Source organism: Apus apus, chromosome 5, assembly GCF_020740795.1.
Source record: "Apus apus isolate bApuApu2 chromosome 5, bApuApu2.pri.cur, whole genome shotgun sequence".
Taxonomy (NCBI): Eukaryota; Metazoa; Chordata; class Aves; order Apodiformes; family Apodidae; genus Apus; species Apus apus.
Window position 1 is genome coordinate 53,231,969 of NC_067286.1, and position 25,346 is coordinate 53,257,314.

The 25,346-nt window shown below is 44.2% G+C and overlaps 1 protein-coding gene across 1 annotated transcript; it reads left to right on the plus strand.

The window, feature by feature from the left end:
- Positions 1-973: 973 nt before the first annotated feature.
- On the plus strand, positions 974-24,123 carry HHIPL1 (HHIP like 1). The gene is made up of 9 exons (XM_051622033.1): positions 974-1,267; positions 6,000-6,646; positions 9,007-9,150; positions 9,684-10,012; positions 11,937-12,063; positions 12,883-13,028; positions 15,639-15,720; positions 17,598-17,680; positions 20,299-24,123. The coding sequence occupies exons 1-9, from the start codon at positions 974-976 to the stop codon at positions 20,892-20,894; spliced, it is 2,448 nt and encodes an 815-aa protein (XP_051477993.1). The 3' UTR covers positions 20,895-24,123.
- The last annotated feature ends 1,223 nt before the right edge of the window (positions 24,124-25,346 follow it).

The window sequence follows — 25,346 nt, forward strand, 5'->3', positions numbered from 1 at the left end:
TGTCTTGTATGGATAGGCTGCATGCTACTATTGAAATATGTAATACACTGTGACTAGCTGCCTCTAACAGCAAAAAAAATACAATCTACATGGGACTTTATCATACTAGCTGGTAACGTCACATATAATATATAATATAGCATAATATAATATATGCAAAAAAAGCAACATTTGGAGTTACTATTTTCCTGGGGTATGCCACAAAGCACTTTAAAGTAAGGAAAGTATCATCTGCAGTTTTTATTTTGCTTGAGCAGGGAGAAGCTGGACAGCATGGACTACCATTCTGAACGGGAGTATCTTCATCAAGGGGACTATGTTGCACGGGATCTCAAGAGCCACACGGTGTGAAAAATACACCAGAGCTCACCTTTCCAGCCTCAAAGCTGAATCTAATCAGGATCTCATCCCAATGAATGCCAAAGGACGATCAAGCACTAGTTGTTCCAAAGCTAACTTCTCTTGGGTTTAAATATGTCTGTCAACCATATAAACTCAGAGTGCTATTATCTGTCATATTTTGGCCATACAAAAGATCCAGCGACAGAATCCAGCCCAACAGCCAACACTAGAGGAGTCGGTTTAAAGAACTTGTTTCCCGTGTGGCACATCCTAGTGTTTTACATTCTAGCAGGACATCCCGGGCGGATTGTCCAGCCAAGTACCTGCCAGGTTGCGGCCTGCGTGGGATCAAACTAAAACCGCCTTCCCAACACCATCACCGAAACTTTGGTCAGCGAACGAAGCCGAGTCCCTGCAGAGCCCAGCGCTGCCGAGCCGGCGCCCAGAGCCCGAGCCCGCCCGTCCGCGGCGCTCACCTCGGGGCGGCCGCTCCTGCCCGCGGGGGGAGCGGGGCGGCCGGGCCGGCCGAGCCTCCGCGCAGCCGAGCCGGACGGCAGCCCGCTGGCCGGGGAGGGGCAGCGCTGCTGCGCGGTGCCGCCGCTGCCGCCCTCCGTCCCGCCGCGGCGCGGCCATGCGGGGGCTGCGCGGGGCGGCGGGGGCCGGGGGGACGCGGGCGGCCCTGGCGCTGCTGCTGGCGGCGGCGCTGGGCCCGGGGCCGGCGCGGCCGCACCCGCAGTGCCTGGACTTCAAGCCGCCGTTCCGGCCGCCGCGGGGCCTGGCCTTCTGCCGCCGGTACGCCGACTTCGGCTGCTGCGACCCGCGCCGCGACCGCGCCCTGCTCCAGACTTTCTACCGCCTCAGCGCCCGCCTCGACGGGCCCCGCTACGCCGCCTGCGCCGGGCACCTGCAGGACCTGCTCTGCCAGGTGAGGCGCACGGCGCTCCGGGGCGGCGGCTGCTGCTGCTGCTGCTGCTGCTGCTGTGCGGGGGGCTCCCGCTGCGTGGGGAGCTTCGGCCGCACAGGGAGCTGCCACAGTACAAGGAGGATCAGCCACAGGGGGGGGGTTCAGCCCCTGCTCAGTGCTGTGACCACACAGGTGGCTCTGGCCCAGGCGTGGGTGCTTCAGCCCCATCACAGTGCTTTGGGCCAGGTGTGGGTTCGTCCACCTGTGCAGGGTTCCGTCAAGCCCAGGTATGGATGCTTCAGCTGGACATGGGTGCATTAGGGACATGGGGGGTGCAGTGCTCCCCTCACAGGTACTTTGGACCTCACATGGGGATGTGAGCCGTGACATGGGCATATCAGCCCAGGAATTGCTGCATGCGGCCATCAGCACAGGCAAAGGGGCTTTGGGCAACCCAGGGGGTTGTGAGCAGTGGTATTAGTGCCCAGGCCCATGTATGGGTGCACCAGGGATTAGTGCAGGAGCCCAGACATGTGCTCCCAGGCACTGCCAGGAGCAGTCTGTCATCTCTTTTCCCAGTGGACTTTTCTACCTTTGGCAGGTGTTTGAAAGAGGAATAGAGATACTGTTATGCGTTAATTTATGAGCAGCAGTGCTCTGAGATGGGTGTGTGGGCAATTACAATCTGCAGACTCTCCTCACCCTGTCAGGGTTAGATCCTTGGACCTGGTGAAGACACCCAGGAGGGGACCTGCTTGCTCTAAATGTGTCTGTTGTTACTCCCAACTCACAGAATCAGGTGGGTTACTGGGTTACAGCATCCTGAGATCCTTTTAGCATGTGCCAGGTGTTAACAGTCCTGAGGATGAGTGCAGAATAATGCCTGAGGATGTGGCCTAGAAACCTCTGTGGTGGCCATCCTGCACTGAGGAATTTTCCACTCAGGGTTGATACTCCGTGCGCAGATATGGTAACAGGATGATCACAGTTGCACAGAGCAAAACATCTGACCCTATCATCAGTGGTGGCCTCATTTGTATGAAAACGCCCCTGAGACAGAGCAGTGGCAGCTCTGTGCTGTGCAATTGTAAATCTTGAATCAGTTTAGACAGTGCAATCTTGTCTGCTGTGCTCAGAAGGAATCAAAGTTGCTTTGCAGAATCCTGCTCTTAGCATTTTGCAGGATACCTCTTGTATTCCTGAAAGCATTAAGAGAAAGACAGTCTTTTTCCAAACAGCCTCTAGAGATTTTACTTTTATTTCATCTCACATTGTAGTGGAAGCAAAGAAAAACCTTTAAATATATTCCTGAAACAAGCTGTGTCCCAAAGTTCATTTCCAGATGGGAAGCCTGCTAGCAGTGCCTGCTAAGTGTTCCTTCTGCCCCTGGAAGTGATAAGTGAGTCTCAGGAGTACATCAGAAACCCAACTGCTGAAAATTTGTTCAGAAGCAGTGAAATATTTCAGTGTGGGAAAAATGATTCACTGAAATGTTCTGATGAGCTCAGTTCATCAGTAGCCCAGACGTGGCTACAGCTACCACCTCTGGCTGCACAAGCATGAAATGGAAGTTCAGGCATTGCAGACACTCCACTCTGCTTCCATTCATTTGTTATTTATACAATTTATATCCTGCAACTGAATCAATAAGTGGGTTTCTGTGACTTACTCAGCACACTTCTCTCTTTCTGCTCACTATTCGTGGTTTGTCTCAAATGTGATCAAATTACTTTGACAAGCATCTCGGCTTGTACTTGTGGTGAGGATTCCTACCTTCTCTTAAATTGTGATTTGCTACATGATGCTGTTTCTGTTCCTTGTGGAAGGGAAAATGCAAGAGCAGCATCATTCTTCTCCTCCATGCTGCCCATGATCACCCAGCCCCAAACCAGGGTTTCCCCCCACCCAGAAGCAGGCTGAGAAGATGCCTTTGGCCATGGGGGAGAGGAGGGCTGCCATGGGACACCCTTCTGCCTGCCCCACAGCCTCAACACTTGGGGGCATTAGGTCTCAGGGACCTGTGTGGATTATTGTGTGGATTATAGTGCAGTGGGATACAGGACACCAAACTGGGGGAGAGCAGATGCCTCGTTCTGCTTCTCAGGGAACAGCTTGCTTAAAGGCTTGATGTTCCAGATGGAGGTGGACAGGGAATTCTGGGGATTACATCAAAGTTGGAGGCTTTCCTGAGAGTTCACATTGCTTCCTTTGGGCTGATAGCAGCAGTAAATAAGGCATTGTTTGATGTGGGTGTTTGTCCAAATTCAGACTGTTGGAGTTCCTCAGACAAATAGCTGCCTCTGAATTCCTGGAACAGATAGGATTGCGTTAGGCCGACTTGTCTTCATGTCATGTGTTTTGTTTTCTGATGAGTTATTTTTCAAAGTGCAAGCTTGTTCCAGTCCTACTTAAGTTACTGATCATCAGCCCATTAGTTTCCTTGGTCTTTGGATCACATCATAGTTTAAGATGTATGAACAGACCATGCCATTTGGAAATGAGAACTTAGATCTATTAGTGATGCTGGGCTGTGATCAAGTGTAGAGTTTCTTGGTACTTTGAGGAAGTGAATGTGCCAAGAGGATGCAAAGGGTGAGGGACTACAACATTTGATTCAGAAGCGGGAAAATTTAGGATTAGACATCAGGTGCCATCTCTTGTGGAATAAAAGTTGGAAGATATTCCAAATGTGTCTGGAAAATAGCCTAGAGACATGCTTGGCTACTGTCTGGCTAGTGATTGTTTATCACCACCAGCATAATGCCACTGTAAATAGCCACATGCCACCAGGAGCGTGGGGGAGGAAGTCATCCACAGCTGCTATCCAAACACACCCGAAGCAGGGGTGAACAGCCCACAGCAGCAAAGGGACAGGGAAACCATACCTCTGGGCTATTTTTAATTCCAATGCTGAATCCAAGACATTGCTTTGTAATGCCTAAGTTCACTGCTTACTTTGAAGGAGGCTTTCAGAGAACCCGGGTAGGCAGGCGATGATCTTCCCCTCTCTGAATGTGAAACCTCGGTAGGCAGTGGCAGACGGAGCTCCCGCCCAGCCCTGCCTTCTCATTTTCAGTCGTAGCAACTGCATGGGCAAGGGCTTCGGCTCTTTCTGTGCCTGACACACCTCGTGTAACCCAGCCAAGTGCTGTTACCCAATCGGCCTGTGTATTTTCAGTGTTTTGTCTCCTTTTTAATTGCTGCTCATTTGAAAACATAATAACCTTCATTTGCAATGAATGGCTTGACATTCCAGGAGGAAAGCTTATTGTATGCTAATGATCTGTTATATGGCTTCTCAGTTTATTATGGTATGTAATGGAAAATAAAATAAAACTTATATATTGTGTGTACTTATCAGCTAATTTAATACTTCAGGATCTCAGATGTTACATCTTTTCAGCAATTTCATAGTGCTGTAGTCTGCATTAAGAAATAGCTCCCTATAGATTTAGAAACAACCCCCATATATATATATTTTTTTTTAAAATTTTTTTTTTAACTGATCTGGCTTTGCTTGGAAGAAATTCAATCTAGAAATTAAAAACTGCAGAATTTATTGAAGAGGGATAGTTTCTCCTCCTGCCTTTCCTGCCTCAGTTATTTATCTGCCCAGTGAAAGGAACTGAGCCTCCACTGAGTCATGTTATGTTATTTGAAGAGCACTTTAGAGATGCTTGTCGGGAAGATGCATTACAACTGGAAAGTAGTGCATGTTTATTACAAGGAAAAGTCCTTGCAAAACAGAACTGAGTCACTTTAGTCAGTTTGTAATTTACAGACAGCTTTACTGGACTGCAGTGGCTTTTTACATAAGGGAAATGTACTTGTGAGAGTTCTCGAAGTGGAGAATACGATTAACTTTGTTAACTTGATTCAGTCCTTAGACACATTACCAAAGCTGCACCTTCCATAAACCAGGGTTGTGCTGCAGCCACTGCCAGTGGACCTTGTCTGGGTTATGATCTCTTGTTGCTCACAGTCCGAAACCCTGTAGCCTGAACATCTCTTGCAGAACTTGGTGACCAGTGTCATAATCATGAGCTTCATTTCACCACTTCTAATCAGGTATATAATGTGTCTGTAGGGAAAAATCCACCAGCAAAGGCAGCAAGACCTGAGCAAGGCTGGTGTATGCAAGGATAGCATCCCAGGACTGGGGGCACTGTGCGGTACAAAGGATGGGTGTCTGTCTCCTTTACTTATACACTTTCTCATCCTCCTCCTCCCAGCATCTAAATCACAGCTGTGTTTGAGGTGCAGGTCTGAACTGTTGGATGACAAGGTATGGTGGTGACAGGCTTTCATCTCACTGACCTTTCCCGTTCCCTCCTCAGCCTGGAGATACAAGACCTGAATCTTCTTAGCTAACTTCTTGGTTTCACTGTGCTGTGGTGAATCTGACTGTTAAAGTCAGAGCATCCAAGATAGAAAAGACTCATTTTCCCTCAATACTCTCTACTGGGGCGATGCAGCAAGATTTGTGTAATCTCTGGTTTTCATGTGTTAGTGCTATGGTTGGAGTGAATTAATAACAGCATAAGGAAGGCAATTTCACCAGGAATGTTGAAGATCATTTCCGTTAATGCAGAGATAAACTTCCTTTCTAAGATCTTTTCCTCTGTTAATGTATCTTCAGAATAAACCACAACATATGTTGTAATTAAGGTGAAATTTCTCCAATTAGTATTGCTGCTCAGCTGTTTCAGATCCAGTCCAAGAAATGGTTCGAGGCTTTTCTCTCTCCCTCTAGGAATGTTCTCCATATGCAGCCCACTTGTACGATGCAGAGGATCCCTCTACCCCCGTGCGGACGATACCAGGACTTTGCCAAGACTATTGCCTGCAAGTGTGGCGAAAATGCCGCTCCATATTTCGCTCTCTCTCTGCAGACCCAGAGCTAATTGCACTAGAGAACAACGCGGCAAAGTTCTGCCGCTACCTGTCCTTGGAGGACACAGACTACTGTTTTCCACACCTGCTGGCTAACCACAACCTTAACCAAAACCTGGGGTTGGTGACTGCTGACGTGGAGGGCTGTCTCCAGCTCTGCCTCGTGGAGGTCGCCAACGGGCTGCGCAATCCCGTGGCGATGGTGCACGCCAACGATGGCACCCACAGGTTCTTCATTGCAGAGCAGGTTGGACTGGTGTGGACCTACCTCCCCGATCAATCCAGGCTTGAAAAGCCATTTCTGAACATCAGTGAAGCTGTACTGACCTCACCTTGGGAAGGAGACGAGAGAGGGTTTCTAGGTATTGTCTTCCACCCTGAATTCAAATTTAATGGTAAAGTGTATGTCTACTATTCAGTTGAAGTTCGTTATGAAGAGAGAATCCGAATCAGTGAGTTCAGAATTTCTCCTGCTGACATGAATGCTTTGGACCATAGTTCTGAAAGGTACTGTACACACCTTTCTCTGGGAAATGTATTTATGATCTTATAGGGCAGCTTGTGCATTTTTAAAGGCTATTAATGAATGAGACTTACTTAGCTTTATATTGTTCTCACATTCCAGTGTGGTAGCAAGTTAGTCCAAGTCCACATCTAACATACTGAGACAGAGAATGTGCGTGCCCTCCATGGATGAGCTGCAGGTGCTCAGGGATAAAACATTTACATTTCTCAGTTCTGGTGTATCAGAAGATTTAAATGAATATTGATTAAATATTATTTACAGTTAGGATTTTGGCATTTGGCTTTTGGTTGAGGGCTTTTTTGAATTGGTATTGTAATTATTACCCTTTAAAATAGGGTAAAAACCTAACAGGCTTAAAAATAACCTAAACATAGGGTTAAAATCTTTAAAATAGACTTCTGCAAAGCATGAGTGGAATTCTTTCCAAAGCCAAAGATTTGCAAAATAAGTATAAACAAATTCACTATTACCGGACCAAAGATGGATTTGATCCCACATTTAGTTATGGAATGACAGCTCAAGCTTGTGATATTATAATTTTAATATAAAATTAAATAAAATGCAAACCTCTGTGCTATTACTGAGTGCATTTTGATTGGAAATTTAATTTGCTTTATTCTGATCCTGGGTTTGATCCACATCAATTTGCACAGATAAGGAGAGATTTGTTAGTGGAGTCAGTCTATTGGTTTATAACCTGTTGCAGAACCACATAAGAGAACCACTGTTTCAAGAGTCCCTTGAATGTTACTAATGTTAAGATTTTTGCTTTGCTACGTGGGTTATGTTAGGGCTTTCCAAATACTCAGCAGTGGATGATTCTGCTCAAAATACACATTGCCTAATGATAGAAAGGGGATGCTGGTTTATAAAGCAATTACAGCAATTCAGTGTAACCAGCACTGTAGATGGCAGGTGAGGGGAATTTAAATGTGGTCCTCAGGAGAGCAAGTCAGGAGCTAAAACCTGCAGATGTCAGGGCCCAAGAGCCATCTTGTTTAAAAATCCTCAGGCTCTACATTTATAACATTTTCTGTGCTTATTTAGCTCATGGTTATTACGGTAAAAGCTTAAGAAAACAAAATTGTACTCCTGTTGTGCTTGTGTAGGCACAGCTCCCACTGACTTAATCCTGAGATCCTGCCCAAGAGGGACCTTGCACATGGTGTGCATTGCCTTTGCAGGAAGGCATGTGTCTGTTTGTCCACAGACTTTTGCTCAATGTGTTTTGTTTTTTCCATCTTCTTTGGGAGGCTGAGGCTTTGTATCTGTACAGGATCCTCCCCCGCTCCTGCTGCCAGCTGTAGTCTGTGTGCTTGTGCAGTTACCTTCTCTCAGAGGTGGTGATGTTTAGCAGCAGGTGACAGAATAATTACATAGTTGGTTTCCTTCCCACGATTTACAACCTGATCACAAACTATCAGTACTTGCAGAAGGGAAGAAAACTCGCCAAGCATTAGGTGGTATAAGTGTTTATTACAATTTGGTTTTTGCAGCTATTAAGAGGCACTATCAGCATGAAATCTGGACCTTTTTGGAAGCTGGAGTAAAATTAACTTCTGTTATTATACCTGGGAACTTCCACTGCATTTATTTGTGACTCTACCTTTCTATAAAGTTATACTTTTATATATTGAACCCTTTTCTTGCGATGAAAGGGGTGCCATGTGTGTAAACTAAATAAAAGTAGGAGTGAGTTCTGTTTTAAAACAGTTAAAAGTTGTTTGTAGTACTGCTTTGAATAACTTTTGTCAAAATGTTGCTTTTTAGGTGGAGCTCTTTTATTCACTGTTTAAGCTCATGAAGTCCTGTGTATGCAATTATCATTTAAGGATTCTTCTGTCTTTCATAATTTAAGTGTTACTTAATGTTTGAAAAGTTTTAGGTTCACCCTGAAATCATCTGTCAGTGTTGTGCCAAATACTGTACAGATACACACATGGACTGGAGTCCTTTCTGTTGCAGTTTACAATTGGATTTGAGCTGAGATGCCTTTTCTTTAAAAAAGAAAAGAGTGAAAAAATAAAGAACTTAAACAAGGAGGATGGAAGAATCAGAGCAAAAGTACAATTAGTTAAATGTATGTTCTGTCATATGATTTCCCACATTTTCCTTTTTGTACAATTTGGTGTTTCTGTAATCTGGAAAAGATGGTAGAATTGTTCAAGGTCAGAAAATCAGTTAAGTCCAAGCAAAATTCAGTAACACTGATATGGAGGAATTTGCATCTAAATTGATCTGTGCCACTTCCATGTGTCAAGGGCAACACTGGAGTGACATTGCTCTGCCCTCTGCTCAGAGCTTGTGCAGTAGGTAATGCCTCCTCCCTGGTTTTGCTTAGGATAATCCTGGAAATAGAAGAACCTGCTTCCAACCATAACGGAGGACAGCTGCTCTTTGGAGATGATGGATATCTCTATATATTCACTGGAGATGGAGGCATGGCTGGGGATCCTTTTGGTACCTTTGGAAATGCCCAGAACAAGTAAGAGCCTGTAAAACCTTGTGTGTGTCCCTCCTGTTGCGCTTGAGTTGAGGGGAGAAACTGGAGGAAATAAATCAGGGAGGATTTTCTGGTTTGGGTTTACTTTTTCCCCTAACCCCTGTGCTGATGCTTGTGAACACCTTGGGCACACAGGCCTCCTGTGCAACTCCAGTTTTCTTAGGGGAGGTTATCAAGGTGTGTCTTTTTCCCCCTGAGAGCAGCAATAGCTCACTGAGCCTTCCAGCTGTCTGCTTGGAGACTGGCTTTCTGCACCGTGAAATGGGAAGAGTGGACTTACACTATGGCAGCTCCGACCCACCAGTGTGCATCCGTGGGCAGCGGGTTGTGGGAAGTCAGTGCCACCTGAATGCTGTCTGAATAGCCTTGAAGTGGTTGGTTTTGTCGGAGATATTGAAAGACTCGTCTTTTCCAAACCAGAAAGAACAAAACCCTAGTCCTTAAAAAAAAACCCAAACAACAAACTATCTCTGATGTTTAAATGAGGTCTAGTTTTATTTCTCCTCCCGATACAGATCAGCCCTGCTGGGCAAAGTGCTGCGGATCGATGTGAACAACAACGACCACGGGCCTCTGTACCGCATCCCTCCTGACAACCCTTTTGTCAGCGACCCCACCGCTCGCCCCGAAGTCTTCGCGTACGGCGTCAGGAACATGTGGCGCTGCTCGTTCGACAGGGGCGAACCTCAAACCAAGGAGGGGAAAGGGCGGCTCTTCTGCGGAGACGTGGGGCAGAATAAATATGAAGAGGTCGACATTGTCGAGAAGGGGAAAAATTATGGCTGGCGGGCAAGGGAAGGATTCAGCTGTTACGATAAAAACCTTTGCAGCAATTCTTCACTGGGTAAATAGGTGTTCTCTCTAAATTACCTGTGTGTCACACTGCAGTTTTCTACACCATCATTTTTAAGTCCTACCTTCAAAGCCTGGCTGCCTATGCTGGAAAATGTGCATTTTTGAGATGTAAGTCTATGCTGACTCACTGTAGAAGGGAACTGACTTGGGGGTAAATATTTAAAGTCCAAATGTTACCATCTTTGAGTTAGGAGGCAAATGAAACATGCTAGCTTATGTTTTCCTGGAATATCTGTGCTGTTAGTAAAATTGCTTGGTGATTCTGTGATTTAGGGAAACAGTTTCATCTTTTCCACATAAAATAAGTTTTCTTATAGAAGGGGGGAAAATTTGGAGAAGCTGTATTTTTCTGCATAACTCACAAGTAGTGTCCTTATTTTAAAAAAAGAACAAAACAAAACATACTGTGTAAGCTGGTCAAGGAGAATGTCTGCTTGGCAGGTAACTGAATGTACAGTGTATTTTTGTTTCATTTAGCTATGCTGAAAAGGATAACCTTATTTTTTATTTTTTAACTTTTCAAACCTGGAGCCAGGGTGTTTGCTGGCTAGCAAAATTCCAGTGCACATGTGAAGTCAGAGTGTATTGTGTTGGAAGGTCTGATGCAGACCATCTCTTGTGCTGGAGTGTCTCCCTAGAGATCCAGGGGGCAGTGGCCTGGCTTTGATTTGCACTAGCTGAGACTGATATTTTTCTCTTCTCTGTGCTTTGTGCTGTGGTTTAAATTCCTTCCTTTTATTAACTTAGTTTAACTTCCTTTTATTAACTTAGCTGCAAGTACAGTGGCAGTGATTAAGTGCTTTTTAGAAAGATTTTGAGTGCAGGGTGCAGATTTTTTGCAGTCCCTTTGCTGAAGCACTTGTCAAAGAACCTGTTTAGTGCTCTCCTGTGTGATAGTGCCTGCGTGAGCATTCATAGCAAGCACTTTATTGAGGTCTCCAGGGATTCAGAATAATTTCTGTTGCCTTTAGAAACCCTTTTGTTAGAACAGTGAAATGTCACAGCCTCTTTAAAATTGTAAGTACAGCTGAAGTGTAGAAAACACTTGCTTTAGATTAAATGCCCTTGGTGCAAGTTCCCTGCTGGCAGAGCTGCTGGATTTGCTACTTGAGGCAGCTGCTGCTTAGGCAGGGAGAAAGGCAGTGAGGATGAGGAGAGGTGGATACCACAAGGAGATACCTGTAACTCATGAGTTTCAAAAGAAAGAGGAGGCATCCAATGAAGACCCTCACAATTTTCCTCTGTTTTGCCACTCTTATGTGTTATAACTTAGTTTTACAATTAATATGCCAGTATTACATCTTGACTGTGCTGTACCATAAATATTTGATGGTCTGTTCAGATTGAGCTCCCCTGTTTCAGAGAAACAGAAGCTATTGGTGCTGACATCTGACATAGCTTTTCATCCATGCTTACAGTCTGAGTTACCTGTCTCTTTTTTTTTTTTTTTTTTTCTGTTCCCTTTCACCACGGAAACAAAGCTGCATTGGGCAAACATCTGCATGGTTGCAGTGACTTGAAGAGTAACCTGCAAATTCCTAGAAAACACAGCCAGGCTGTGTAGAAATGGGCCAGAAGCAGCACAAAGCTGGATTGTAGTGGGAGAAGGGCCCAGGAGAATGCTGAGGCATTTGGGTGATAAAGAGCACTAAGGCTAATCAGCAATTCAGCTTATACTGCCAGTGAACAGTGACCAGTCTCTCTGAGCTGGCTTGTCCTTGGTTAGCAGAGCCAGCTAGACAGGACTATCGAATATGGTTCTGAAAAGGTGAAAATCAAACTAAACTAGTGGCAGTTCATTTAACTAAGATGCTCGGATGAACCTGATTGTGCTAGTCTCGGAACTATCTAGATAAACAGCTGTTCTGTATCATGTAAAATGAGGCAAGTCACAGATCTTTTATCCCATACAGATGATGTGCTTCCAATTTACGCATATCCACACAAAATGGGGAAATCTGTTACAGGAGGCTACGTCTATCGGGGTTGTGAGTCTCCCAACCTGAATGGTCTGTACATATTTGGTGATTTCATGAGTGGGTAAGTAAATACTTCAGACATACCCCCAGCCCAAGTCCTCCAGCAATACTACACCTGCCCACAAGTGCTCACACAGCCTTAACAACTGAGGACATGCCGCTACTTGCTGCCTGCAAGCACTGTGCAAAGCCTGACTGCTCTTTACAGGGCACTCACGTGCCATGTTTTCCATAACCTTTATTCCACGGCACTGTGTGGGAATGCAGTCCTTGCATTCCAGCTGCCCTCGATGTTGCTGATTCACATCATGCCATTACAGATAAAGGGGCAATTCTGTTATGTTCATTTAAAGTCCTGGAAGTGGTGTAAAAAAGCATTTTAACGTATCCTAAGGAAAACCACTCTGACACGTGTTTCCAGACACTGAAGATACTGAAAGAAAAAAAACAAATTGTCTGACAGTGAGTCTGCTGCAAACCTGTGATGAGGCAGGTGTGGGACTGTTGTTTTCCCCCCACCTCCTATGTCTTTGCTGTATCTGCATCCCCCAGGCCTCTCTTGCCCACAGCCCCCACTCTGCCTGCCCCAGCTGTTCCACTGGTCCTGGGCCTGCAGAGCTGCACATCTCTGGCAAGGTTTCCCTGGTCTGACAGGCCTTAAACCTTCCCATTATAATCTTTTATTGTGTTTGTGTTGCCCCTAAAAGACAAAGTGTTGCAGGGAAGTATAATACATGTGTTTTAATATTAGCAATCTTGTTTATTGGAGGAGCTATAGTAGCTAAAGCAGGTAGGAAGCATTAAACATCCTTTCAGCTGTCCTGATAAATGTTCATAAATCGTCTTGTTTGCTTGGTGCAAGTGCTGTTCTGCCTTACAGACGCCTGATGTCTTTGAAGGAGGATCATGCTACTGGAGAGTGGCAGTACAGTGAGATCTGCATGGGGACAGGACAAACATGCATGTTCCCTGGGCTTATCAATAACTATTACCAATACATCATCTCCTTTGCTGAAGATGAAGCAGGTAATCTTTTAACTTTGTAACACACTGACTGGCATATTTGTGGTTTCTCTTTGCATTAAAACACCAGAGAAGGGGTCAGAGAGGGCTCCTGGGGGGCAGTGGGTGGTGGTGAGGCAGAGCATGAGTCTCTCAGTCTTTAAAACACTAGTGGGTGAGATCCTCAGCAAATAGCAAACAAAGGCTGCAATCCTAATTTTGAGGCCGGTGTGCCACACAGTGACTGCAGGGGGAATTGGACAGCCAGTTCCTTGCAGGATTGAGCCTGGGTGTGTTGAGTGTGCTGCTGTACACACACCTGCCCTCTGCAGGGGTGGGGGACAGCGAGAGGCAAATACAGTAAAGCACAGCTTAGGAAAGAAACCTCATTCTTCATGGTGCCATGCCATGGGGAATGCAGGCCCTGGGAGGCTAAGAAGCTGATATGCAAGTGAGAGCAAACCTTGCTCTTGGCTAGTCAAGAAGACTGTTGTCATTATTAACAGACACAGGGAAGTAGATGTAATGAACAGTAATTACACTGGCCTGGAATATTTGTACCTCTCAAGGTAACACAGAATGAAAGCCTGTCGTTATGTCTCGAGTGAGCCATCAGCAAAAGGCTGCTTAACTCCATATTTCATTAATGCCAGCTGGGATTTTGCCTGGCGTAAGACTGAAAGATGTAGTCTCAGTGGAGCTTTACCTAGCTGTGTTTTAAAGGCTGGAGACATTTTGCTTTCTAGGATGGAGCTGCTGCAATTTGAAAAGGAGGATATAAAGAGTTATGGGGTGGAAGCTTGTGGTTGTTTCCTTTGTTCACACAAGGGTGTGGTTAATTGCCCAGCCGTGCAGCAGGGCAGGCAGAGTGTGCAGCCCCTGGCTGGCAACAGGGAGAGGATAAGATCTGTCACGATTATCCCTGTTGATAAGCACCTTGTGTGAGACCTGGCAGTGCAGGAGTTTGTTTTCTGCCCTCTAGCAGGGAGTGTCCAGCTCGTAGTCTCAAGTGCCCACTACCATAATGACCCAGTTTTGAAATCTGATTTTCCTACAGTTTATGTCGGGTGTGAACGTTGCACATATGCATAGCATGTACATGCAAATTTTATCACAGAAATGCGAATCATCCAAATTAAAGGTTTGACTTGGGAATTTTATCATTTTTTGGAGTTAAAATCAATTTTCTTTAATGGTTAATATTCATGGAAGGTAGAGCTGTTTCGCAGTGCTGCGGTGAGAAGGATATCTTATCCTAAAATCAGAATATCTTAGTTTAAATCAGCTGCCAAGTACCAAGGCTGCCAAGTGTGGTATGAAGCTGCTAAGTGCAGCCCTTGCTCATGCACCTGGTGAGTGGTGTCTGCCTCTTCCTGTATCTGCAGGCAAAGTATGTGCAGAGGAGGGTGAAATGCTGCCGCCCTGCTTTGCCCTGGGCTTCTCATGCATAAGTATAATAGAGCTGGGTGGAAAGTTGGGCTGGAGTCTGTTCTCAGAGGTATTATTTGCCCTGTGTTTGCTTTATTATAATGGAAAGAAATCTCCTCATAACAGTTGAGTGAGTTTTCTTTATTTGCAGTGAACAGTCTTCTTTGCACCTTTTTGGTGTGCTGGCACTCTACTTTTTTACAAGTTTAGCACACAGTTTATTTAGCAGGCTTTTCTTCATAGAAGTGTTTGTTTTTTGGGGTTTTTGCTCTGATGAATGTTAAACTGTCTGGTGCAGTTGATGTGTTTATTTGATGGAGACATTCCTATTTTTGGCTCACTGCACAGGTGCTGTAAAGGCAGCAACCCTGTCCCCAAGCAGCTGAATGTGTCAGGGACACCCCAGGCACTGTGCTGTGTCTGTGGGGCACATGTGATACAGCCTGTGTGCTTCATAGCCCCTTCATCCATATTTCTGCCTGATATTTCTGGGAAAAAGGGGTGGGATATGAAGCACACATCACTGCACTGCAAGAGGCAGTACCAGGTGTTTCCCATCCCTGTTTGGATCAAGGCTGCCTCTTGTCTGTGGTTAACGGAGCCCACTAGTAAAAGAAAGAAACCAGCAGAGGGTGGCCAGGGGTGGCTGGTTTCTGCCCTGGGACAGTCCAGAGGAGCTTGACCTGCAGCAGCACAGATCAGGAAGGAGCCAAATGCCTTTCTCATTATATGCGTTTCACTTTGTGAGTGTGCTAAAGAAAGCAAGAGTAAAAGCTTGTAATTCACCTCAAAGGAGTACTTCATTCAGAAGAGCAGAAGACAATGTGAACAGTCTTAATTTCCTTCTGTTTTGACAAAGGGGTTTGACACCTTTTGTGACAGCAAAGTTAAAGGGCACAGATCGACTGAGATGACAGCTGAAGTCTGGGCAGCTGGACACGCAGTGGAAGTTTGTCAAAACAATATTTCATGACAATATGCAAAAACTCCCACTCACTAAGAGTATTTTAGGCCACTGAATTGCAGATGAATTCCCACTACAAACTCAAGTACAAACCTACCTTTTTTCCTCCAGTAGCCAGATCTACATGTCGGTCCCAGGTTTCCTGATACTCTCTGACCTGTGATACAGAGTTAATGCTCTTGTGCTGTACAGAACAGAAGCTCCAGAGATTTTCCATGGCTGTGTTTGGTGCTTTTTCACAGGGGAACTTTACTTCATGTCTACTGGTGTACCAAGTGCCACAGCTCCCCATGGAGTGGTGTACAAAGTGGTGGACACTTCTAGGTATGAGATGTTCTTTTTGCAAAGCCTAAGCACAGTGCAGTCTGTCCAGGTGTGGATGTGATGAATGATGCTGACTGACTAGCTCTTCTGCCACACTAGGCTCTTCTGTGGCCCTTAATCAAGGACCAGCTCAAGCAACCCATCATGGGTATGCTCTGCTCCTGCAGTCATGGTGACCACCAGCTTGCTTGTTTTGGGGCCTGTTGATGTTATGTGGCTTGGAAGATTTGTTCTTGAATGTAAAGGAGTATTTTGTGGGTAGGTTGTCTTTCTCAGGCAGTTTCTTTAGATTGCTGCCCAGAAGGAGGCAGTTTTTCTTAGGGTGTTTATTCTCAGCTCCTCTCCATCATTTGTAGCTGGCTGCATCTGCAGTGCCCAGGCAGCTGCAGCTGAAGGTATCCTAGTGTGACCTGCAGTGCTTTTTTGGGCAAAGCAGAAGTGAATGTCCAAAAGTACTTTTTTGTGTGTGTGCTTTTTAAAAAGGAAAATGGTTTGGACAAGTATCTAAAACCATTGTTACACCTTCTGGGACCCACGTGTGTGTATCTTAAGAGTGGGCAAGGCAAGGAATAGCTGTGGTTTATGGGAAGACTTATAGCTGTTTTTTCCATCTTCCTGTTTTTTAAGCATTACTGTTACTGGCTGAACACCAAAATACTTTTAGCCAGGCATGAAGACTGAGACTTTTGTAGCTTTTACTTATTTTAAACGGATTAAATTTACAGCTTTAGGTATCAGAGCATTTTGAACCAAACCACTTTTCTGTTTCATATGCTGGAACCAGATCCCAAAATTGAATGGCCCCCTGAGCTGCCGCATGTTTTTGTCTGAGTCTCTTCTGTCAGGAGCATTTTCCATTATCTAACACAGTGGAAGAGTTCCTGTAAGTGGTGTATTAAGAGGCTGCTATTACGCAACCTTTACAAAAATAAAGCAAGCAGAACTCAAAACGACAGCCATAAGTTTAAGTTTAAAAAGAATTCTCCTTATTGCTTAGAGCATAGAAAAAAACTCACAGGAAAATTCATAAAAGTAGGGAACATCCCTGTGGCATTAGATGAGAAGGGAGCTCTTTGCCTTCCACAGGCAAATGCAAATGCAAACAATCCTCATTACAAAGGAATTATACCATTCAAGTGCAAACATCATGCATTTTTGAACCAGTTTGAAAACCTCTGAAGAAGGCTGCAGATTAATGACCCAACCAGCGTAGGAAAAAGTGAACTGCATGTAACTTCTCACAAGTGAGGTGTACCTCCATGGCAAACAAATTTATAGAATCGTAGGATTGTTTTGGTTGGAAAAGACTTGTAAGATCATCCAGTGTAACCATTAAATTTGTGTGAAAAGAATATCATACTAAGAGGAAGCTTCTGTGGGAGACGCTCAGAGTTCTTGTTCAGAACTAATGCATATTTGGTACTACTTTTGTTGTAGTTAGTCTTTTGTTTGGGCTTTATGTATGAATAATAGTGTTTTATTTTGCTTCTCTGAAAACAGTGTGAAAACTTCTGTACACATGATCTTTATGTCAGTTGTTGAACATATACTGTCTAGTTTTGTGATTTTTATTTTCAGTTTGATTAATCTTTCTGTAATGCTTGAACCTGCTGATGCTTTAGTTCCTTAATGGATTCACCAAAAGGAAGTGAAAACACAGCCAGAAGAGTCCACTGCCTTGTGAATATCTGGACTTTGATCAGTGGAGATATGTGATTGTTTAAGTATGTTTTCTAGTGTAGGAGATTACTTGGATCATTTAAGGAGAATTTTTTTTTTTTTCCCCAGTGAGCACTGAAAAACAATAGCAAGCAAAAGCTCCCGATGCCAGGGGAAGGGAATTAATTGTGCACTGTATGTGTCCCTTTTTTTCACAGGAGGGCACCACCAGGAAAGTGCCGAGTTGAGCCGCTGCCAGTGAAAGTAAAAAGCAAACTCATACAATTTGTGCCAAAGGAAAGTAAGTGTCGCTGTTGTGTTCATTATTGGTGCATGTTAGCTGGCAACACATGCAAACTCCAGGCTTGCTCTATTTCTGTATGTGTGGAGACCACCCAGAACTTCAGTCTTCAGAGTATCCTCAAAATTAATTCTTGCCAGCTGTTCTGGATCTGAAGAGTTGGTTCGAGTAAGGCATAAGGTATTTCCCCTCCCCTGCCCATGTGAGATCCTTGCTGAAGTTTCTGCCCCTGTACGTTCTGACCTTCCCGTGTGACATTGTACCTCCTTCATTGCTGCCAACTTGGTTTCCCTGTAACTGTTTCTGTACTGAAATCTTATGCACAATCATGCTCTTCAGCACTATGTGAGTTTTTGCAGTGTCTTCAGGTAGTGAGGAGCACTTCAGGAGCTGAAGGAGATGATTGATGGCTGAAGGGCTTGGAAATAGCTCATTGAGCAAGCTGAAGGCTGAGTCATTGTTAGTTGTAAGTGAGAGAATATTCAATGAGAAAATGCTCCCAAAAGAATCAGCATGATCAGCCATTCAGGTGAACTTTTGGCTTATCCAAACCCTCCAGGGTTTTTTTGGTGATTACTTCATACTGAATTAAGTAAGTATTGTACTAGTAGTACAACGATGTAGCTGAATCTGCAGCAAGCCAAGTGCTATTTGTGTTAAATGCAAAACCCTAAATACGCTATTAGGCTCTCAGAATGAGATTAGGCACCCTCACCGTTTCCCCTGTGCATTTTATTTACACATGTAAGTACCTAGGCAACACTCTAACAACTTTGTAATGAAGTTAATATTACTGTAGGATCTCTAGTGTCAGAACACTTTAATTTTTAAGTACATTAATCATATTACACTGCATTTGAGTCATTGACAGTTCCTACAACTTTGACATCAGGGATGAATGAGGGCACTCAGCACCTTGCAAGATTGAGTCTTTAAGGTGGAACAAGATGTAAGGCTAATTATTAGCTGCTGACATGCCTGAGCACTCAGCACATCTTCAGAAACATTTCCTTTGCAAGCTGTGCATGCACTTTCCAAATATTACTAGTTTGATTCATGTTCAACCAGCTTTGTCTCTGTTTCTGCTTATGTATTTTTCTCTATGCAAGTCTGAAGTTCTGATTTTTAAACTACACATATAACTAAATCTTTTGGGTTTATTTACAAAGTAGTTTCCATCATAAAATAAAACTTAGAAACAGTAGGAGAGATTCTGCTAAGTGTCTCAACAACTAAACTAATGTGTAGGCGAAAACCAAGCATGGAAATTTTGATTCAGAAGCATGCAAATAGGATTTGTAGCTGTAAATATTTTTCTCTTTTGATTAGTGTTTAGTGTGAGTGTAATAGAATGACCAAGGCTTGAGGCTTGCATTAGCTAGACAAGTGCATTTGTTGGAAGTGTATTTAATAAATAGCTTGATGTAGAGTAATATATAATAACAACTTGATGCAGTGAGTTGAAAAGCACTCCCAGGTGACCATTAACTTTCATGCAGTCCTATGTGTCATCATATGAGTTCCAGGATTTTCAAGTGCTTTGCCAGATCAGGCTCTAGCAACTGAGGTGTGCCCAGGTAAGGCTTTCTCATTTGTTTCTTGCCTTCAGAACCTCAGCTGCCAAAGAAGGGAAATATTTTAATGCGATGGTTCCTCTCTGAAGAGCATTAGTTGGACAAACTGAACCTCTGTAAGAGTTTGTCTTCTGGAGGTGATAAACATTAAGCACAAATGATATAGTCATATTTTTCCTCATTTCTGTACTACAAAGCAAATGATGAATGAGAATGGATAAATCTAGGATAGAATTCAAAAAGTCATGATGTCTTTGCAAATGTGTGTGATACTGTCTCAGCTCAGTAGATTGATATTCTGAATTGCTTTCTTCTGACAAGCTAAAATGTATTTTTAAGCTAAAAACAGAGCACATGTAAATAAGCAAGTCCAGTGATGGCTGGAAACTGTGACAGGAAAGAATTTTCAGCTTTTCAGAATTCAAGGCTCTTTTATTTTTTTTTATAAGGCAGAAAAAACCCAACTCCAAATCCTGTTTTATGTGTTCTCCTGGCAACTCTGTTCCTTTTGCACATTCCAGTTGCCAGAGAGAATTGATTTTGAGTGTTCCTGATTTCAGCTTCTCTGAATAAGTCATCTGGCCCAGTGGGGAGGCCGGCGGTCTGGTCTGGTAATGATCCAATCATTAGTAATGAAGAGAAGAGCAGAAGTAGTGCCTGGCTTGAAAATGCTTTCAGCAGGGGAGAAGGGTAGGGTGGGGAACTCCTCTTCCAACTCTGAAACTCCAGTGCCCACCCTTCAATGGCCAGGCTGAGGTTTTGCCAATAAACAGCTTGGAGATGGTGCAAGGTTTCCTTCCTGGGAGAGGCTGAATTGCTGGCGTTTAGCCCTGCAGTCCTTTCTGCAAGCTAAAAGCAGCTGGCATTTTTCACTGAGGAGAGACTGGCTCACCAGGAGTGTTGTTGCTTCTCAACAGGATCATAAAGCAAATGCCAAGAAACAAGTTAAATAAGTAAAAAATCAGCACTGTTTTCATAGAGTTACCTTTTAGAAGCATCTGTAGAGTGACAGTCTCATGCTTTCCTGGGGTTTTCTCCCAACAGCATTTATTATGAAAACACCAGCACCGCGTCCCCGGTTGAGAGCCACAACCGAGGCCCCATGGGGAGGCAGACCAGACCCCAACACGCCCCACACGCTGGCCGTGGACAGGGTGAGCCAAGCCCCAGCAAACCGAAGCAGGACATCCACCACCCCAGCACCGAGAGGCAGGACCCCCAAGCCCAGAAAAGGGGGAGAGAAGAGGGGTCAGCGCAGGAAGAAGAAACCCCCAGGCCCGGCCCGGCCGCTGCGGAACGGCGCCGTGCGGCTGGTGGAGCAGCAGAGCCGCAGCCGCAGCCGGGGCCGGGTGGAGGTTTATATCAACGGCGAGTGGGGCACGGTGTGTGATGATGGCTGGAGCTCGGCTGCTGCCGCCGTGGTGTGCCGCCAGCTGGGCTTCCCCTACGTGGTGCGGGCCAGCAAGAAGGCAGAGTTCGGGGAAGGGACGTCCCTTCGCATCCTCCTGGATGATGTCCAGTGCTCCGGGCAGGAGAAGACGCTGCTGGAGTGCAGCCACGCCGATGTCGGCACGCACAACTGCTCCCATGAGGAGGACGCCGGAGTGGTGTGCAGCCGGGAGGAGGTGACAGACTGGTGACAGAGGAGTGGGTGAGACTCAGAGAATGTCCCCTTCTTGCTTGACCCTCTAAACACTGGTTTACCAGCACTGCTTTACCAGCATTTAGAGGGCCAAGCAAGAAGGGGACATTCTCTAAGCATTTAAAGGGTCGTGCTCTGCCTTGAGGATGCTGAATCTGTTCGAAGCTATCTTGCTGTTTTCTTCATGTTCATCCCCACCCATCTGCACCAGAGGGAAAGAAAAAGGTAAAATGAAGCCAAGGATTGCATTTGTGTGTTGGTTTTTTTTAATAAGAAGAAACTCCCAAACATCAGCAATTATAGATTAGAAAAAAAGACACATTCTGTTGCTCTTTCTGAAATATGTTCCCCAGCCCTGCTTCACAATGTATTGCCAAAAAATGAGTTCCCAAATGACCACATTTCCCTCTTGCTTTTGGAAGTGTTTGTATTGTTTTGCTTGCTTTGCCACCTGCAGCTCTGAGTGGTGGTTTCTAACTGTGCACAAATCTGTGCCTGTCTTTGCTGAATGCAAAAGCACAATTTCTGGTTAACTTTTCATGCACTAGTTTAAAGGAAAATGGTTCTTCTGTACTGCTTTATATTGGTATAAGCCTATAGCTTCTCAAAGATAACTGTGTCTAAGCTACAATCAGGTAAATTAGAAAAAGTCACAGCATACCATCTGGAAAATACTTCTGCAGTTTACAGTAATCTAAGTAAAATAAAATTTGGCCTCTTCTACATGAATAAGATCTATCCAGTTTAACCCTGAAGATACTTTGTACAAGTTTCTTGACTTTCCCAAATGTTGTGAAGTCACTTTTTTGCATTTAGTTTTCACAGGTGTGAATGAGTAGACAAGAAGTACTGGGGCAATAATCCTGTAGGATTTACCCCTTTTTAAAGGACATTAAAAACCCACAGAACTGATTTTGTCTGAAATGTATTTTTCACCCAAGTGGTGATTAGGGACACATGTTCTCCTTTCTTGTTGTCACTCTGCATTTGACAGCATTTTGCCTGGTAATTTTTTTTTCCTGATGTAATCAGAAAAAGGTTTTATCTTGCTGTTCACACAGAAATATAAGACAAAATGAAAAAAATGAAAAACTACTTTGTCCCTACTTCTTATGAAGTATAAAGGGGAGAACAGACATACGAAGTGCCTTTCACAAAATACTGCTCTCGTTTCATTGGAAAACCTACAATTTCTATCAGGCACCAGAGTGTCATTAGGCTTTTCCCATTGCAGTGAAGGTGCAAAGGTGTCTATTTAAAGAGCATAAATTCACTTCAGGCACATCAAGATGTTCAGGGAACAAGAGAGCTCTTTGTAAATGCTTCTGTTAAAGGAGTTGGCACCTCTTGAGCTGATGGGACTAGAGGGCAGGAAGAAAATGGAAAGTGGGAATATAATCTTGCTTCTTCCAAATTCCTCTTCCACTTCTGTTGGCTCCTTAGCCAAATTTCAGCTACCTGTAGCTGTGACATTTTAAGGAGAATCTTGGTCATAGCTTTAAAACTTCTGGGTAGAGAAAAGTTCTGCATAACAGAAGTTACTCCAAACTCAGATGATTTTAGGATGTCTGCCATAGACCAATTAGACAAGAATTTCACCATCATTTTCCAGGTACTTAAGCATTCTTTCTCTGTATTCTATTAGTTGCCCTCTGCCTGCTGTAGGCCATTTCAGTGTCCTGAGGCCATCTTACTTTTTGCATATTGCTGGTGGTGACTGCCACCAACCCCTGGCTGGCAGTCACTTGGTGGCAGGCAGTCTGGTGACAGCTCAGGGCATATGGAAACCAGCCCATGAGGAGCAGCCCTCGGTAAGAGCGAGCTTTGCCCTGGTTGAGCTGAGGGCAAACACGGAGCTGTACATTCCCAGTGTTTGCTGCTGCCAGCCTTGTGGGGCTGCTGCCAGCTTCACAGGGGAAATAGTTATTGGCAGAGGAAGAGACAACACTTGCAAATAAGTGTTTTTCTCCCTCTTCTTTCTTGCAACCTACACTGAGTGGGGAAAGCATTCAAGTAGGTGTGTGCCAGCTCAGCACATGTGGATGTGTGTGGATGTCTGTGCCTGCCACCTCAGTACACTGTTATGGTACTGGGAAGATGTTTCTGACCATCATGGTCCTTTTCAAGCTTAACACATATCTGTTGTAAAGCCTGGTATTTCTCAATCTAGTTCCCTGGTATTTAAATAATATGCCTCTATTATTCAAAGCACAGAAGTACACATGTATTTTAAATACCTAATATATCATCTGCTGTTTAATAGAATTCTTATTGATAGCTTTTTTTCTTCATTTTAAAATGCACTTATATATTAGGATGTCAGACAAATTAAGCTTTAGATAAACTGATAAACCCTGCTGCTACGTTTCAACATGCCAGTATGCTGCCTGGAAGCTGATTCAGGATAAAGGTCTTAAAATAGCCCAGAATTATGCTGGTTACGAAAGTGTGGCTGCTCTTCTGCACGTGCTACATGGCAGCCCCAGACTTTGGTCTAGTAGCAATCTGGTTTATTGCCTTCTCTCCTGATTCACCTCTGTGACAGCAACTGGAGCATGTGCATTTTTCCCTACACATTTTTCCTTTCCTTATGTTAGCACAGCTGGATCACATGGAAGACCCAGCATATCTATTAAGTGTAGACCCAGCCTTGCTACCTCTTTTTCTCTACCTCCAAGGCAGAGTAACTCTGTGCAGACTTCAGGTTTGGGTTTTTTTTTCATTGACATTGCTTTTAGTACCTAAGCAGCCAGCCTGAGCATCACCATGTTGTGTTGCAGTCTGCAGCCCTCACACACTCTGTGCTGGGGGAGCTGTTTTTCCCGACATCAGACAGAAGATCAAGTTTTTATTGATAACTTGATGGTAATTTTTTATTTCCAAAAACATTATAACTGCCCTTGCTAGCTTTGCTTGGCTGGATTTAATTACTGTTCACACTGATACAAATAACAGCAGAATCGGCCTACTGCTTTACATTTCATATCCATATATATAAGCATATATATGCTGAAGAAAGTTATGTACTTAAATTTGAACAGAAGTAACTTTTTCCTTTTGATTTTATAAATAACTGGCTTTAAAATAGGGTAATGTATTGAATTGTACTGGTAACAAAATTTAAGTCCATACTTTGTAGTATTAATTGTAATACTACAATTTGTTTTATGTAACAAAAATAACCAAATGTTTACATTAAAGTATGCCTTTTATTTTTTGTCTTTGAACTGGTGTATGAATGAATGTAACCATAAGCACACAGCAGCAAATCTCTCCCCATACATTGCAAATGACCAGCAACAGAGAAGTAATCACTGACTGTTTCGGTGGAGGGCGCTAAAGTAAATGTCTCTCCTCTATTCGGTAAAAATTCTGTATAGTCTTATTAAATAAGTTCATCTGCCTCATTACTTTTCACATTGGCTGTCATAATGATAGTAAGAAAACAGGGAAATCAGATCATCTTACTTGGCCATTAGAAGAACGAGGTGGGTTTTGGAGCTATACTTCCATGAGCATTTTGAAATCTGGTTATATTCCTGTCAGCCAGTTGACTGCTGGTATTGGGATGTGCACATCCCACGTTCAAAGATACGGAAAACAGGAATCTGTCTGAACTCGCAGGCTATGTCAGATTCAACAGTAAACTGAGCTGTAATCATACAAGAGAGCTTGAAAATACACATTTCTTCTCCTAAATTTTCCAAACCTTGGAGCACAGAACTTTAACTTGTGCCCTACTGAGGGAAGAGTCCAGGGAGACTTCATAGCAGTCTTTCACTAGCTGAAGGGGTCCTGCAGGAAGCTGGAGAGGGACTTTTTACATGGGCATGTAGTGTTAGGATGAAGGGGAATGGTTTCGAACTGAAAGAGGGTAGATTTAGATTGGATATTAGAAAGCAATTCTTTCCTGTAAGAGTGGTGAGACACTGCAACAGTATGCCTAGAGAAGCTGTAGATGCCTTATCCCTGGCAGTGTTAAAGGCCAGGCTGGATGGGACTTTGAGCAACCTGGTATTGTGGGAGGTGCCCCTGTCCATGGTAGGGAGTTGGAACTAGATCATGTTTAAATGTCACTTCCAACCCAAACCATTCAGTGATTCTCTGATTCTATTACAAGCAACTGGTTATTTGCCTCAATAGAGGGACTATGTGAGATGATCAAATGGAGGCAAGAGAATGCATACTGTGTACAGACACAAGGAACACTACTTGCCTTCAGTTAAACAAAGTGTTCAGATGTTTTACAGCCCATCTACAAAAATCTGCATCCCTGCATAACATCTGCATGACCATGTGTATTAGGGACCCCAGGTCTTGGACAAGGGTAAATCCTCAGGTCTTCACGGATGAGTGCCTGGGCGGTGCTTCACGTGGCATCGCTCATGTGTGGCAGAACTGCCAGAGCCAGGCAGAAGGACTGAAACCTCTAAATAGCGGGCGGCCCTTG